We start from the raw sequence: 18,057 nt of genomic DNA, 5'->3' as shown, positions 1-18,057 counted from the left end.
CCCCTCATCTCATACTCCCAATCTCCCATGCCTTCTCCAGGATCCCTGCAAGAGTATAGATCTGGTCAGTTGTTCTACGGCCAGGACAATGTGTCTCAGGGTGTCCGATTCAAACTTGCCAGCCATGTGTCAATTTAGGCATGTGGCATTATTTCAAATTCTTCTGATGGTCATTTTGCAATTGAATTAACTTTAGTGTTAATCAGTGTGCAAACATGTGTACCTACTGGACGTCTATTCTGACATGACTGACAGGTGTGTTGCTGATGGTGTGTGAGGTTTCCTGCTGTGCCATCACATCACCTGGACGTCTATCTCCAGGACACACTATCGTATGTGTTTGAAATAATTATCTCTCACTCCCTCTTTTCCTCTCTCTCTCTCTCTCTCTCTCCCTCTCTCTCTCTCTCTCTCTCTCTCTCTCTCTCTCTCTCTCTCTCACTCACTGTGTGTGTGTGTGTGTGTGTGTGTGTGTGTGTGTGTGTGTGTGTGTGTGTGTGTGTGTGTGTGTGTGTGTGTGTGTGTGTGTGGATAATGCATGATCATTTGTGTACTGTATGTTTCTTGTGGGTTCATAACATCGAGCTGTTAGCTTTGGTCTTAACTATGCATGTAACTACACTGGCTGTGCTTCCCCAGTAGTGGAGTTGATTATGTCCATTGTCCAGTCTTTATTTTGTTCATTTTATATGCTTAAGATAACAGTAGCCTAATTCAAATGGTTTGAAGTGGACAAACTCCAGACAGGCTTTCTCAGAGCAGATTAAAAAAATAACAGTATCCTACACACAGACACAGACACACACACACACGCAGACACAGACACAAGTTCCTCTTGTGTGTTGAAAGAGCCCTATATATCTTCTACATCTAGTGAATACAAACTTTTGAAACAACTGTCCACAACTGTCCTTCAGCTAAGAGAGTGAGTGTGAACTCCAGGTGAAAGCTCAAAATGTTGTTCCCAAACCAATAAAGGCATTCTAACGATATGCTTGACCTATTCCTTTCTCTTTTGTCTACTTTAGGGCATAATGTTAAATTAAAAAGTAATATAATGCCAGCCGGTTTTGACCCGTGTGGGTCTTCCTCTGGGTGTGGCTAAAGTTACTGTGACAGTTATGTTAATGCAGTTAATCTGCTGGCATGATCTGCAACCCGACTTACTGTCAAGAGGTTTTCTAGCTGGAGCAAGTTGTCAAATAGTAATTAGTTTGATTTGCATTGTGTTTGAGTAGTTTGTCTAGAGTCACTTGGGGCTCTCCGCTTGGCCTAGAGATACAGCACTTCAGGTAGGTATGAAATATACTTATAAGAAGACTCTAATCATCAGTGGTTTTCTGGAAAGGATATCACTCATACTGTATCAGTGCTGCTGAGAGGAACTTTCCTGCCTGCATCCCTGGAGGTGAGGTGTGTGATTTTGCTGTGGCGGATATCAAGGGACTATATACTTCACACATGCTGAGCCATTTTGAGTGTGTCTGAGAAAATGCAAACAGCCGAGCACCATGAAGAGCAGATCCACGAGGAGATTCCATTCCAAAAGAACTCATACATCCAGCAGTTAGAACTAGACTGCATCGGTAGGTACACACGTTTGCACACCGATTGATGTTCCCAAGTGTAAAAGTTTACTGTGGTAACATTTGGAGCTCTGTTGGTGTGCGGACTCGTTTATTCTTACATTGTTACCACTTTTTCCAGCAACCAACCTAGTAGTTTTCCCCTTTTCTTTTTTCTCATTTTACAGCCTCTTTTTCTGCTGGAGATGGCAATGACACCATAATAAACAATGCAATGGTTATAAAGCCTGGCCCACAAAACCGAAAGACCCAAGATGCATCATTACAGCACATCTGGGAGATGAACTACCAGGAGGCAGCTATCTACTTGCAGGTATTCACGAGCACTGAACTGTCCGTTTTAGTTGACAAAAAACACTATTATCATCATCATGAGCTAAAGGCTACTATAGTTGTGGTAGTACTCATAACTAGTGGTAGCCTTTAGCTCATGTGATGATAATGGTAAAGATATATGATGATGATGATGATGATGATGATAGTGGCATTTATTATATTATCCTCGGAACGTTTTACCTTTTAAATATCCCCACTTCTGTTCAGACAAAATGTTTCTTCTGCCTGGTTCGTATACACAGGAAGGGGAAAACAACGATAAATTCTTCACCCACCCTCTCAACAAGAAGGCACTGGCTGCGTACCTGTTGGCCAACAACCACCTGTTCTACATCATGGAGCTGTTGACCGGCGTGTTGCTGCTGATGCTGACACTGTGCGAGCATCCTGCCGTGTTTGAACTGAGCATCTCTGTAAGTGGACACACACACACACACACACACACACACACACCTAAGTCTAGTATTACACACACCGATGGACAGTGGTGGAAAGTAACTAAGTACATGTACTCAACTCAAGTACTGTACTTAAGTACAATTCTGAGGTACTTTTGCTTTACTGGAGTATAGTATCCAAATTGCAATACTTTTACTTCTTCTCCACTACATTGTAGTAGAGTACAATATTGAAGACTTAGTTAGGTTGTAAATTTTGATTATTAAAAAACATACATTAACCACTTCAGTCCTATTTTAACTTTGACAAGCTTGTAGATCTGCTATTTTCAAAAGATGTTTTATACATTGTATACTTTCTACTTATTCTAAGTGCATTTGGATACCAATACTTTAGCAATACTTTGGTATTCCGGATCTTTACTTGTAACAGAGTATTTCTACATTGCAGTATTGATACTTTTACCACTGCCATGCTTCTTGTAGGTCCATGCCACTGTGGAGCTGTTGACTTTGGTCATGGTGGCATTTGAACTGTGCATGAAAGTACATTGGCTGGGTATCCGCACCTTCATGCGACACAAGAGGTCCATATTGAAGGTAACTTGATGTGTGTGTGTGTGTGTGTGTGTGTGTGTGTGTGTGTGTGTGTGTGTGTGTGTGTGTTTGTGTGTGTGTGTGTGTGTGTGTGTGTGTGTGTGTGCGCGAGCGTGTGCATGCGTGATGAAAACCATATCTATAACACATAAACATATTAATAATGCATTACAATCTACTTATAACACTGTATAACTATAGTTATAAGCACTCATAAATACTCTTAAAGCAACCGTAGGTCTAAAATAATGAAGTTGTGAAAGCATAATGTCCATCAATAAATAAATGTCAGTCTATAAAATAAGAAAGGGTTGAAATTTCTTTATAATATATTTATTTACTTTATGGGACCAGACCCTACAGCTTGTTTTGCAAACCATATTGACTACTACTGCAGAGGCTATGTAAGTATCTTGTATTTTGACATTAGGCCTACTTGCAGTTTTTCACTCCATAGGAGGAAACTGATGACAAACAAATAAAAAAGAGAGAAGTATGACTAGTATATAACGGCTCAGTGACTGAGTATATACTGGCTCAGTGACCTTGTGGTTAGAGCGTCAGCCCTGGGACAGGCAGATTGGGGTTGGTCATAGTACACCAAAGACTATTAAAAAGAAATGGGACCCAGTGCCTCCCTGCTTGGCACTAACAACATCAAGATTAGGGGTAAATCCCTGGTCCAGGTACTATAGCATAATGTCCAGGGGGTGTACTTCATACATCATGTAGGCCTACTTGAACAACAAGCTCTACTACATAAACATGAGATAGGCTCCTGCCACATGACTCGGCAACCACTGGTTTCTAAGGCAACTTACTTGACTATGACTAAGCTGTCGATTTTATCATCAACTTCACGTTGAAGTTTGTTGCCCAGTAGATCATATAACATGCACAAAAATTGGCAAATGATATGATCATCCAAAGTAAATATTTATTAAATGTAACTAAGTGCAAAGAAATATTAACTTAAAGCTACATTTCGGCAATAATTGGACAAAATAATGCATACAAAAACACCAAAGTGGACACATTTGAGCTTTTATTTTATTTCTGTTACAGCTGGTAGATCCTTTTGAGTGCTTATACTTATAGTGTTAGTGCAGATTACAATACAGTTATACAGTTATATGTTTTTTTTGTAATGTCACTAATGTGTTGTGATTAGGAGGATATTGAAAATAGAGTCCTTTCATCTTTTCTCTCTGTGACATAGACGTGCGTGTTGGTACTGCTGTTCGTGGAGGCTGCTGTGGTTCTGGTCAGACAGAAATATCACATGCGTGTGACCAGAGCTCTCAGACCCATATTTCTGGTGGACTGCACATATTGCGGTGCAGTACGCAGGTACAGTACAGAACACCATCGCTATAGGGCAGACACCTTGCATGTCCAAAACATGCTACTTTCAGGAAATGTAAAAAGGAACTTGTATTCTAATGGATCCAATGTTTATTATTTAGTCACAAGCTCTTGTTAATTGATTTAATTTGTTTTATGAAACCCATAGATTGACTTTAATCACTTTAAACCTAGCGTCCCTATTTTGTGCATTTCATTATAGACACATACTAGATAAATTGTCTAATATTTCCATTTTCACTACTTATGCACGACACCGCCAATGTATAAAACAATGCACTCATTTATGAAAAATCTATAAAAAATGTAATATGGAGATACACAGTTTCTAGCCAATAGTAACTATATTGAACACCACGTGTATATATTGATAAGTTCACACTCAGGCCCTGTCATCGCTGACAACATGGTTCCTTCCTTTCTTCCAATCAGAAACTTGCGTCATGTTTTCCAGTCACTTCCCGTCTTCATTGAAATCCTCTTCATGTTGTTCTCGTTCATGATTATATTTGCAGTCATAGGTAAGTTACATCTACTGCCTGACTTGTACTTTGTTGCATGTTACTACTAAATGGTAAATGGTGCATTTATATATAGCTCCTTTATCCAAGGCGCTTTAGATTGTGCATTACATTCACCCATTCACACATACATTCATACACCGATGGCAGCTGGAACCATGCAAGGCACCAACCAGCACATCAGGAGCAATTAGGGGTTCAGTGTCTTGCTCAAGGACACTTCGACACTAACTCTGGGGGAGCCCGGGTTCAAACTGGCAACCTTGCGGTTACCATCCGGCCAGCACCGACGCCCCATGCTGAGCCACCGCCGCCCCCATACTACAGTCTGGCATCAGTAAATACAGCAAAAATAATAGAGGGCTAGTTGTAAGCTAGCACAAATGGCAATTTACCCCACCCCTCAGAGTATGACATAAGTGTGCAACTGTTTATATGGATCAAGTTCAACATTGAGCTTTAAATTTTCATAGTGTACTAGAGGGTAGAAGCCGGGGGAGTCTGCAGTATCAGAATTTCACCGTTTCACTTAGGGCCTGCCCAATATGTCCCTGAGCAAGACACTTATACTGTAGCTACTCCACCCAAGCATATCTGAGCAGCTGGGTGAAGCTAAAACTGGATTAATGATTAATTTATTAAGCTCTCTATCTTGTTTGATCATAGTCTGTTGTCTCTTTTCAGGATACTGTCTGTTCTCTGCAAACCCTGCTGATCAGGTATGTTTGATAATAGCCTGGAGGAAATCGGTTTGTTTGGGTATGTCTGGTTTCCTGGATAGACGTTTGTGTCTCACTCTCAGTTTATACTGATCTGCGTCCATTTTCCTCCCCACAGTACTTCAACAGTCTGGAGAACAGCATCATCAATCTTTTTGTACTGCTGACCACAGCAAAGTAAGCACAACAGACCAGAACACACCGTTCAGTTCAGAGCCCGTTGCACACATGTAGGCAAGAGATATGCATCATGGGGTGTTCGGGTGGAGCAGTGGCAAAGTACCTGCCCACCACCGGCGCAGAGGCTGGGGGTTTAAGTACCTGCCCACCACCGGCGCAGAGGGAGGGGGAAGGGGAAAACAAGCAGGAGGCTGATATTTGTCACTACGTACTCCTACAAGCTGGTTCTGCACCTGTCAGCGGAGGAGTACAACGGAGGCTCTGCATCCTCCCGGTGGGGACTCCTCACTGGCAGGTGAGCCAGTATAGCATACAACAGCAGTGACAACACACAAATGTGTGTGGGGAGGAATTAATTAGCATAATGACTAAATTGGGGAGGAAAAGGGGTCAAAAGCAACAGCAAAAAAAGTTATATGTATCAATTCCTTCCTAATTTTGTAGCTCAGCTAAATGTTTTCCAAACACCACAAGTCTGCATGGCCTCCTTTTTTTCTTTTTTTTAATCAACCAACTTTCTGTTATGTAACTTGTGTCACTGTTTGACAACAATCTTCCCTATTTCCTTTAGTTACCCTGACGTGATGATGCCAGCGTATGCCAAGAATCCCTGGTCCTGCATCTTCTTCATTGTCTACATCTCCACAGAACTGTACTTCATCATGAACTTGGTTGGTATACTCAACTTGAGCTCTCTCTATTTTAAATATTCTGTTAAACATCACTATCACTGCATTATTCTCACTCTCTGTTCCCTCCACAGCTTCTGGCAGTGGTGTATGATACTTTTAACAATCATGAAAAGATGAAGTTTAAATCTCTACTGCTTCACAAACGCACCGCCATCGACAATGCCTTCCGACTGCTAGTTAGCCGACAGGTACAGTAGGCCCACAGTCTTCCTTGTTGGATAAAATGTACATCCGAATTTATTTATTTTTTCATAAAACAGTTGCTATGAGGTGCATGCATAACACCATTATATGGACATAGATTCTGAAATATCTATCTATCATAATAACCACTACATAATTAATATTAATATAATATAATTGTGTGTGTGTGTGTGTGTGTGTGTGTGTGTGTGTGTGTGTGTGTGTGTGTGTGTGTGTGTGTGTGTGTGTGTGTGTGTGTGTGTGTGTGTGTGTGTGTGTGTGTGTGTGTGTGTGCGTGTGTGCGTGCGCGTGCATATGCGTGTTGTCTCCAGATGCAGAACGGTGTTTCTCTGAAGCACTTTGATGGCCTAATGCGCTTCTACAGACCGCGAATGTCCGCAAGAGACCGCTTACTCACATTTAAAGCTCTCAATGCAGATGCTGCAACGCTTAGGTACCACCCATAGACTGTGGTACCACCACTACACACAAGCACTTTCCTACTAAGTACTATAGAGACCCCTGGTGGTGCACCACGATAATGTTCCTGTATCCACTCAGTATATAGATAGATGTGTATATTCCAGTCCTAACTTGAACCACTTAACAACTTTTTGAGTGGTGCAACCACTCCCTTACGGATGTGTGTGGGTGGGTCCCTGCCTGGCTGGCTGGGTGGGTCCCTGCCTGGCTGGGTATGAGCACGAAAACAGCATGGTTGTTTTTCACCACCTTTGCGCAACCTAACACACACACAAACACACACGCACATATTAATTGTATATCTGATTTTGTGCCAGTATAGTACAGTGACAGTACAGTACAGTAGAGGGTACAGTAGAGGGACCGGCACACGGTAACTCTATCATTTCTCAACCGTTTCGGAAGCGGGCGGCACGCCGGAACCGGCCCGGCCCCCTGGGCGTGTTCCTGCGGGTCTGGAACTCCCAGAATTGGGACGCTATAGTATCCTGGGTGGGTTCCAGCCTGATTCGCTGCGTTCTATAGATTTGTATTGTCACTTTGCTACTCAGTAGTGACGGAACAATACAAATCCACAGAATGCAGCGAATCATGCTTGAACCCAGGCTAGGACACTAGATTCATTGAATCATGCTCGAACCCAGGCTAGGACTCTATAGGTTCATTGAATCATGCTGGAACCCAGGCTAGGACGCTATAGGTTCATTGAATCATGCTGGAACCCAGGCTAGGATGCTATAGGTTCATTGAATCATGCTGGAACCCAGGCTAGGACGCTATAGGTTCATTGAATCATGCTGGAACCCAGGCTAGGATGCTATAGGTTCATTGAATCATGCTGGAACCCAGGCTAGGATGCTATAGGTTCATTGAATCATGCTGGAACCCAACCCAGGCTAGGATGCTATAGGTTCATTGAATCATGCTGGAACCCAGGCTAGGACGCTATAGGTTCATTGAATCATGCTGGAACCCAGGCTAGGATGCTATAGGTTCATTGAATCATGCTGGAACCCAGGCTAGGATGCTATAGGTTCATTGAATCATGCTGGAACCCAACCCAGGCTAGGATGCTATAGGTTCATTGAATCATGCTGGAACCCAGGCTAGGACGCTATAGGTTCATTGAAGCATGCTGGAACCCAGGCTAGGACGCTATAGGTTCATTGAATCATGCTGGAACCCAGGCTAGGACGCTATAGGTTCATTGAATCATGCTGGAACCCAGGCTAGGACGCTATAGGTTCATTGAAGCATGCTGGAACCCAGGCTAGGACGCTATAGGTTCATGGGGGTGAAACATGTTTCGTCATTTTCAATTTCGAATTCTACTTCTGCTGCTCTGTTACAGCCAAGATGACTTGTATAAGTTCTACGAATTCATTGACCTTAAATGGAAGGTAAGTTAACGTGTTATAAGTACCTCACTCTGTTTAGATGCACTTTGCATTGCATTTCCTGTATGTCTGTGGTTGTGGATGTCTGCCAACATGGTTCTCTGTGTTTGATGACCAGGTGCAACAAAGTAGAGGACTTTGGTATGATGACCTTAAACACCAGACCATCTTCAAAGGTGAGTCTCTCTCTCTCTCTCTCTCTCTCTCTCTCTCTCTCTCTCTCTCTCTCTCTCTCTCTCTCTCTCTCTCTCTCTCTCTCTCTCTCTCTCTCTTTCTCTCTGATATTTTATTATAATATTAATATTTGAATGTGAAGCTTTTGTGCTGATGAAGGCTGTGTTTTCATTGAGAAGCTTTAAAAAATACTTTAAAGAGATGTTTCACTTTTAAACTTGTTGAAAACTTGAAAATATTTGATATTATTTGTATCAATATACAAATACAAACCCATTGTAACTTCAAACTCCATTTTAACCAGATGAATTGGTTAAAAACACTGTCCTTGGTTCTGGTGACTATATTGTCCTTCTAATGTGTGAGGGATGTGGGCGGGCTACTTAAGCTCAGTAGTCTGCATGCTCTTCCTGCCTTTATTTTACTTTATTTAAATAAATAAAAAATCCCCCAAAATGTAAAAAAAATAATTGAAAAAACACACCCCCCTCACATATTAGAAGGACAATTTCAGTCACCAGAACCAAGGACGGGTGTTTTCGATGAATCCATTATGCTGAAAATTTAGTTTTAGGTTAAAATGGGTTTGTATAGGAAGGGGGCTGTCTGGGGTGCTCACCAAACCCTGAGTATTTATTATATTTGTGTGGGCGTGCGTGTGTTAATTTTTAACAGGCATCACTCTTCTGGTGGAGTCAAAGGCCTTCCAATACACGATGTGTGAGTGCATTCATTAATTACTTAACTTAACATACAGTACCTGTTTGTTCTTAGCAACATGGAAAGACAAATACAGTATTCTATTCAATATTCATATGCCTGTCCTTATACCTGCAGTCGTAGTGGTGGCTGTTAATACCTTCTGGATTGTTGTGGAAACATACATGCAAAGTATTCCAATATTCCTTCCAATGATGGCTGTTCGATACAGTTTCATTGTCTTTCAAACCAGTGAGTACACCATGTTCTGTCTCAGTCACATACAAAAGCCATAAAAATCAACATGGTAAAGCAGTCATACAAACGCTTGACCTACACCCTAACAGACACCATCTCTGTTCTCGCCGACTCTCCCCAGTTTATGCTGCGGATGTGCTTTTGAAAATAATAGGATTGGGGCCGAGGCCTTATTTCAGATCCTGGTGGAATGTGTGAGTACTGGCCTTCCTCTCACGTGTGACATCTTAACAGTACTTAGCAATCCAATAATGGCTATTATTTAGAAAGACACATGCAGTGCAGATATATTAGAAAAGCAAGTTCATGTTGTGTGTATATTAACTGTTGTGCTTCCTCAACAAAGGTTTGACTTCTCATTGACGGTGATTGCCACCCTGTGCTTCATTGCTGAAGTCTTGCACTTCTACTTAAATGCCACAGCAATGCTCAGATCTTTTCGGCTTCTAAGGTGGGTCTCCATTCAATGTAGTGCCTATTCTATAGTGTCATGGTGTATTCATGTACTTTTTTTATGTTTCTTGCATATAGCCTGGTACCGTATTGAAGTATCAATACTGCAATATGCAAATATTCTGTTACAATTAAGTAAAAGTCCGGAATTCCAAATTTGTATCAAATTGTACTTAAAGAATCAAACGTAGAAAGTACTCATTTGCCCAAAGATCTACAAGTTCACAATTTTTAAATGTATATATGCTATAGGATCTACTGACTTTCCTTTTTAACAAAGTTTTCTTTATAGCTATGCCCTTATCTTAAGTTTTTAATGTTTTGTTCCCGTTTCTTAGATGCTTTTTGGTGTGATGTTTCTTCTGTTTTTATTTTATGCATTTGCACATTGTAGCACTTTGAGATTCTCACAAATGTAAAGTGCGTTATAAATAGCCTGAAGTGTTTAATGTATTGTGTTTTGTAATAATAATCAAAGGTAACTCAAAGTGAAGTGATCTGAGTAACGATGGTGCGGCTTCATGCATGTGGTTCTCTCTCTCTCTCTCTCTCTCGTCTCCCCTCCCAGGTTTTTTCAAATATCGCGGAGGTATCGTGACATGTTGGACATCATGTTTGGGCTTCTCCCCAACATGGCAAGTCTGAGCCTGACCTTAGGCATGTTCTATTATGCTTATGCAATTGTTGGGATGGAGTCCTTTGCCACTGTGGTCTACCCCAACTGCTGCAAGTGAGTATCCATTTGCTGTATCTACTGTATACGGTTCAAATTGTGGTGGGTGGGTGATGTGTGTCTCTGGGTCTGTCTGTGAGGTTGATGTCAGTGCTCTACAAATGCCCTTAAACGCTTCAGGGGTGGGCAGCATTTATTACCAGAGGGCCATACCGACTTTGATAAAGTGAGGGCCACACATTGGACTATTGAATGAAACTTGAAACACACTGGTGGACTTGCCAGACTACTTTAGAATAAGGGCCTAGCTTTCACAACAAAAAATGCATGTTACAAAATGTTTATTTATATGTTTATTTTATATACCGGTATATAAAAAAGATTACGCAGCTGTACTGTACTATATCACGCTGGTGTACTCTGTACAAGGTTACAATGAAAAGATGATGTAGCTGCCACAGGTTCAACAGAATGTCCACCCATCATATAGATGTCTTTATCTTGGTTTATTTTTACATGGCCTCTCCAACTCCTCCAAACAGTCACCAAGACACCGTGAAAACTAAGAACAAAACATACGTACATTTAGTTGAGTCCATAATCATTATGAAACAGAGCCACAGGTACATTCAATGATTCAAGTTACAGATTTCTTACATAAAACAATCTACGTCAATGCCGTATCATCAACTTTTAAATGGGTCTATTAATTTGTACAGTATCTTATTGATATGCACCACCCCATAGGTCAATGATAAAACACATTGCCATATGTTATGGACTTTGGACATATACTGTTTCACTGTTGCTTTATAAGCATTAAACATAAGAGTACATACGGATGGAGGAAGACAGGTATGTACTCAAATGGTAAATAATCATTACTATTAATTGGAATTAAGTTAAATTAATTTGTCTCCAAACCATTAACATACAGTATGGCAGCCTTTTAAAATGTAGGGGGGGGTGACAACCAGGAAGAACAGATTATCTACATTACAAGCTCCACCGCGCTGTGGGCTAGTAATAAGTTACTTTACTATACTCAAGGGGTTAACATGCTGCATTACTATGTGGGTGTATAAGTGTATGCAAGTCCCACACATCATTCGCTGTGGTAGTTAGCTGACCAATTGGGCGGGCTACTTAAACTCAGTAGTCTGCATGCTCTTCCTGCCTTCCTCTGCATATGGTTCCTGGTTGTTATGTGATGTTTGCTCCCAGCACCACCGGTAGGCTCTGTTATTTATCTATCTCCCTGCTCTTAATGTTTTACGATGGTGTTTAATCGCGCCGAGCAGGGAGAAAATGCAGCAGAGCCGAACGCCAAGTGTAATATCGTATGCACACTTGTATTCTCATTCTATAATAAACATTGGTTAAATCTATTCGTGAGTTGTCTGACTGAATTATTGTTATTTGGGGAAAGTCCTTGCTGTACCCCAAAACACATTTGTTTTGTTGATTGATTTCTACTAACTGTAGCTCTGCTTATCCAATCAACTCCTCAGCACCAGTTGGGTGACAGAATACTACAGACAAACCAACATCACCGTAGGTAACAGGACAGAACTGAAGGAGGGAGGCTACTATTTTCTCAATAACTTCGACGACGTTCTCAAAAGCTTTGGTAAACACACTACTTGCTGCTATTCTATTTCTCTAGTATACACGTGCCATCTGGTTGGTGCTTTTAACCACTTGAACCCCAGCATCTCCATTCTGTGGGGAACATTCACCCCAAATTTGTAGATCTAGAAACGCACAATGCCTCGATGCGCTTAAGCTTGTAGAATGGCTATGTTTGGCGAATAATTTGGTACCAACTAAGTACACTAAGAATAGAGGGTTGTAATTGACATCAGAGTGGAAAGAAGGAAAGTCAGAGTGTAATGCAGATAAGGGAGTGTGATGTAGTGCAAATTGTGTCGAGCGATTAGGGACATGAAGTGAAGGTTGTGCAAATTGTGTGTTAAAGGGACACTTCACCCTTTTTGCAAAAAAAAATATGTTAATGACGTTTAGAAGCTTTAGATCACTTTCCTGGGGGTATTTATGTTTGTAATATGTGGTTTTAGATTGTAGCAGTGAGCCTGTTGTCTCTGATGTCATGGACACTGGTCTCACTACCTTCCTGGACTACAATTCCCATAATTATTTGGTGCACTGCTCCTCCTTGTGGATAGGGGGGAGAGCTGTCTTACTGAGACAACATGTAGTCCAGGAAGGAAGTGAGACCAGTGTCCATGACATCAGAGACAACAGGCTCACTGCTACAATCTAAAATATCTAAAACCACGTATTACACACATAAAGACCCCCAGGAAAGTGTTCTAAAGCTTCTAAACGTCATTAACATATATTTTTTTGCAAAAAGGGTGAAGTGTCTAATCGTGAAAAACTGTAAGCCACACAATAGTAACTTCCCCCTTTTTCTCTTTACCCATATAAACCTAATACATTAACCAACATGTCTATTTCCTGGCTTTATTTCTGTCTAGTGACACTGTTTGAACTGACAGTAATCAACAACTGGCATATCATCATGGTAAGATCGTGTCACCTTATCCGTATCAGTTATTTTTAATAGCCATTACTTTGCTTGTGAGTGACTGAAAGAAAGCGTTGTCTGACAGCTACAATATCCGCTCTCCCATAGGAAGGAATAACCTCCATGACATCTCGCTGGAGCAGGCTGTTTTTCATGAGCTTCTTCATTACTACCCAGGTGTGTGTGTGTGTGTGTGTGTGTGTGTGTGTGTGTGTGTGTGTGTGTGTGTGTGTGTGTGTGTGTGTGTGTGTGTGTGTGTGTGTGTGTGTGTGTGTGTGTGTGTGTGTGTGTGTGTGTGTGTGTGTGTGTGTGTGTGTGTGTGTGTGTGTGTGTGTGTGTGCACGTGTGCGTGTGCGTGTGCGAGTGAGAGAGAGACAGAGACAGAGACAAAGAGAGAACATAATACAGGTATGTCCACCTGTTTAATGCCTGCTGTAGATGGGACTAGACCAGTGGTTTGGGAACCCGAAAAGAACACAGGGCCCTGTGGCACCTGTTCATGTAAAAGAAAACGACAATAAATAATCAAATCTAAAGTATACATGATTTGATCATGCATGGTATTCATTCATTCATTTATAGCAATTTTAGAAACATTCAGCCTTAAATTGTTCAAGCATGTTCAACTTCAGACCAATTTTTTTACATTTTGGAAAAAGATGTCAATTTAACATTGTGGTGTACACAATGTTTAGGTGCAGACTTTTCTGGTTACCCTTTGGGTAACATTGTATTCTTCACCCTGTGGGTAACATTGTATTATTCACCCTGTGGGTAACACTGTATTCTTCACCCTGTGGGTAACATTGTATTCTTGTATTCTTCACCCTGTGGGTAACATTGTATTCTTCACCCTGTGGGTAACACTGTATTCTTCACCCTGTGGGTAACATTGTATTCTTCATGCAAGTACATTATTCTGTATTTACGACGTGTGTCTCCTCCCTCAGGTGACCATTGCCATTATTGTGAGTTTCATTCTGGATGCTTTTGTGTTCCACATGAAGTATAAAACCGCAAGCACCCACATGAAGGTGTGTGTGTGTGTGTGTGTGTGTGTGTGTGTGTGTGTGTGTGTGTGTGTGTGTGTGTGTGTGTGTGTGTGTGTGTGTGCGCGCGCGCGTGCGTGCACACCTGTCTGTGTGTGAACGTGCATGTGTGCGTGCTCGTTCCAGGATATGCATGCAGTGTGTGTGCAACTGTGCATGCATAACAAAATAGAGTAATATAAATGTTTAATATTCAGTAAATGTGCGTGTGTGTGTGTGTGTGTGTGTGTGTGTGTGTGTGTGTGTGTGTGTGTGTGTGTGTGTGTGTGTGCATGCATGCGTGTGTTTTAGATGAGAAAGGCATAGAGTCTGAAGTAGCGGTTAGCTGTGATGAGGTCTTGACCATGCTGGAGCTGTACACACACACCTGTCCAGGACACATCTCTCTACAGGGTGTCCTAAAGGTCATGGACCCCAGTGGGGTGAGAGCACATCATCAACCAAATGATATGATACTGACCATAATACTGACCATGATACATCACGTCGCTCCATAAATGGTATAGGCATTCTATGGAAAAAAGGGGTCAACCTCAAACAAATTGCAACAAACTCTTTCAACTTCTTTGGTTTCATAAATATGTTACACATCTCAAAAAACAACATATCAAAAGTCCTAGGAAATCCCAGTGGTGGAACATATTGAAAAATGAAAATAATATAATAAAATAGGTGATTAACAACCAATAAGGCAAAATTCTCAAATTTAATTCTGATTTAAGTAGCATGTGACATGATTCTGAATCTGAAGCATTTGTTTTGCACGAAAAACACTCTTTGGGCAAAAACAGCCATAGCCACTTGCCCAAATGTGATAACCATCACATAAGTGATGATGGCTATGGCCATATTTAGCCCAAGGATTCAGTTAAGTGAAGAATCGAGAAACAAATTGTTATAATAACCAAATTATAATAGACTAAATTGATTAGTCTGATAATTAATCTCATGTACCTGTATGCACTGATACTCTTCTTGCACTAATGTCTATGAACAGATACCAACTGCTATCCTCATGCACCTTTTGGATGGATATATGTGTAAAAACGTAGATACATTGTTCTCTTTTTTTATTCCTTTTCCCCCCCTTTCTTTTAAATTACGTTTAAAATCAAATCTCCAAAATTATTATTTTACCGTAATTAATGTGATTATTTTTATAATTAATTTAGTAAGTCAATTAGTTTGATTAATTGTTACACCCCTACTGTAAGTTCAACTAACAGTCTTTCTTCCTGTGGGAAATTTGGGAATTTACGCAGCACTTGTCTCTGGACTATGTTGGTCGAAGGTTAAGGACTAAGTGGGACCTCAGCTTGAAAATGTACGCAGAGGAGATTGAGGTGAAAGACTAGTTTAATTTGTTGATGACATGTATTATTGTGTTCATTTGTTATGCATATGTTGATGAATGCATGTTTTGTGTTATCCTTTTAGCCTTAATGTCTTACTGTACCGCTGCTGTTTATAGTGGTGTCAAAAATAATCGATTCAGCAATGCATCGCGATTTGGCCGTGCAGCAATTGCAAATGCACCAAGTCTCGGAACGTGCATACGTACGTGTGTATGTCTGTAATCCACGCAACTCGAGAACCGTTCGCCCCACCGTCTTCAAATTCGACACACGCGTTCCACACCCCCACACAGAGTGCAGTGCCCGGTATATCCATATATGGAGCTGGCCTGTTCTGACATCATTCTGACATCTGCATAGACTCCATATTTGGGCATGCCTGACAAAGAACTCCATATATGGGCATACAAGGGACACAGACATAACAACTGGGTTGGGCATGCATTTCCAATTTGCATCGTTCCAAGTAGGCCAGTGCTCTAGGCTCTAGGGCCCAAATTAGCCAATTGATCACACCTGATCACCTCTATATGGAGCTGGCCTGTTCTGACATCACAATGGTGTTCTGACATCTGCATAGACTCCACATTTGGGCATGCCTGATAAAGAACTCCATATATGGGCAATTGGGCATAAACGGGACACAGACATAATAACTGGGTAGGGCATGCATTTCCAACTTTCATCCAAGTAGGCCAGTGCCCAACAGGCACCACTCTAGTATAATATAATTCTAAATATCTGACTGCTTGTATTGACTGATAAAACATGTGCCATGTTGTGCACTAATATAGAAAAGTGTGATGCATTGCAAATTTGCGTAGAATTTGAAGAATTCATAGAATCAAATCAAATCGCTACCTGGTGAATCATAATCGAATTGTGAGGGCAGTGCCAACGCACACCTCTAGCTGTTTACATTTCTGAAGTACAGTCCATTGAATATTTGTCTTTCTGTTGTTTTCCTGTCCAGGAGTGGTATGAAACCCGGGTGAAGTGGACCTTTGTAAATCCTTAGCAGCTCTCCTTGATTCCCTTGTCTGGTACATCCTCTTGAATTAGCCTACACATTGAAACAGAACATTTCCAAAAAAGTAACTGAACACACTAGTTACCTCCAGGAAATATTGATTTACAGTGTACAGTGTACAGTTTCTTATGTTCTTGCCATTCCTTCACTTGAAAGAAATCACCTTCGAAAAAAGGCGGTTTTGAGAGATTACAACACAGAACACACGTGCACACGTGCGCAACCACACGTCTTCTTTTACATGTTAATATTTTATGTCAGCATAGAGCCCATTCAGATGGAATGATTGGTTCATTAACTAATGACAGCATACATCGATTAAGGGACTGATGGTTATTTATCAGAAGTTGGTATGTTTAAGGAGGGGGGGGGGGGTTATATTAAATATATTAAATGGGGGTTATTAAACATGTTTTTTGAGCCGGGGGGGGGGGGGGTGTAAAATAACTTAACTTTTCGTAATTTTTGTGAAAATGTTTATATATTTGTTTTTTGTTTTTCATAATGTTTTACTATTTTTTTACTAATGTTTTACGATTTAAGCATTTTTGTTGCATATAATATGACAAATAACGCTATTTGCCTATTATAAACGATCAGTATTTGCTTCATTTTCTCTACCTACTCACCAGTCTCTGAGGGGGGGTTCCTCAGAGACTTGTTATGATGAGAAACTGTTTGGTGTATGCAACGAGGAACGTAATGTGGAATGATAGATTTGGTACATGTTTAACGTAATGTGAAATGATAGATTTGGTACATTTGTACAAGTTGAAGTATTTTGTATAGTGTATTGGATGTGGTTATATTTTTTTCTTTTCTAATATTGTTTTGATTTGAGTCTTGGGCCTACTTGTCTACTTCTTTTTGTTGCAACAATTTTATATTTAATCCACTAGGCATATGGATTACATTTCAATAATAAAAGTTGTAGAAAACTACATTTCAGAGCCCAAGAAAATTCCTGTAGTGTTTTTTAATACAGACTAGGTACTGTATGGTCACATATAAACCCCTATAAAAAAGCCCAATAACTGCAGCCAGTCAGCAGGTGGCCAATATACAGTATATATATATATATATATATATATATATATATATATATATATATATATATACACACGGACATACGAACAACATTCACTGGGGTTCACTGTGTTGTTGTGGAGCATTTGCTATAACAAAGTAGATAGACTAGACCCCATTAGTGTCATTGCTGTAACTTGGTATCTGCAATATGATGCTGTTGCTGCAGGGTGAACACCCCAAATCACCACCGAATCACCACCAGCCCCCACTGGAGGGAACATAGGGTCTGTTTTGGAATGAGGGAACATAGGGCTGAGGGAACATAGGGA

The 18,057-nt window shown here is 40.8% G+C and overlaps 1 protein-coding gene across 1 annotated transcript; it reads left to right on the top strand.

Annotated features, from left to right (window-relative positions):
- Window positions 1-1,426: 1,426 nt before the first annotated feature.
- Window positions 1,427-16,992, top strand: LOC308326790 (two pore channel protein 1-like). Its single transcript, XM_080779819.1, has 25 exons — window positions 1,427-1,586; window positions 1,754-1,899; window positions 2,165-2,335; window positions 2,807-2,920; window positions 4,137-4,267; window positions 4,715-4,803; window positions 5,488-5,522; window positions 5,641-5,699; window positions 6,274-6,373; window positions 6,466-6,582; window positions 6,910-7,031; window positions 8,412-8,460; window positions 8,576-8,633; window positions 9,307-9,351; window positions 9,469-9,582; window positions 9,710-9,782; window positions 9,935-10,039; window positions 10,610-10,771; window positions 12,226-12,344; window positions 13,216-13,262; window positions 13,374-13,442; window positions 14,216-14,299; window positions 14,606-14,736; window positions 15,577-15,657; window positions 16,643-16,992. Exons 1-23 carry the CDS (start codon window positions 1,493-1,495, stop codon window positions 14,618-14,620), a joined length of 2,118 nt encoding a protein of 705 aa, XP_080635945.1. The 5' UTR covers window positions 1,427-1,492; the 3' UTR covers window positions 14,621-14,736; window positions 15,577-15,657; window positions 16,643-16,992.
- Window positions 16,993-18,057: the final 1,065 nt, after the last annotated feature.

The sequence above is a fragment of the Protomyctophum bolini genome (assembly GCF_963924005.1).
Source record: "Protomyctophum bolini genome assembly, chromosome: 13".
Lineage (NCBI taxonomy): Eukaryota > Metazoa > Chordata > Actinopteri > Myctophiformes > Myctophidae > Protomyctophum > Protomyctophum bolini.
Note: the sequence above shows the minus strand (reverse complement) of the source record. Positions and strands in the feature narration are given on the sequence as shown.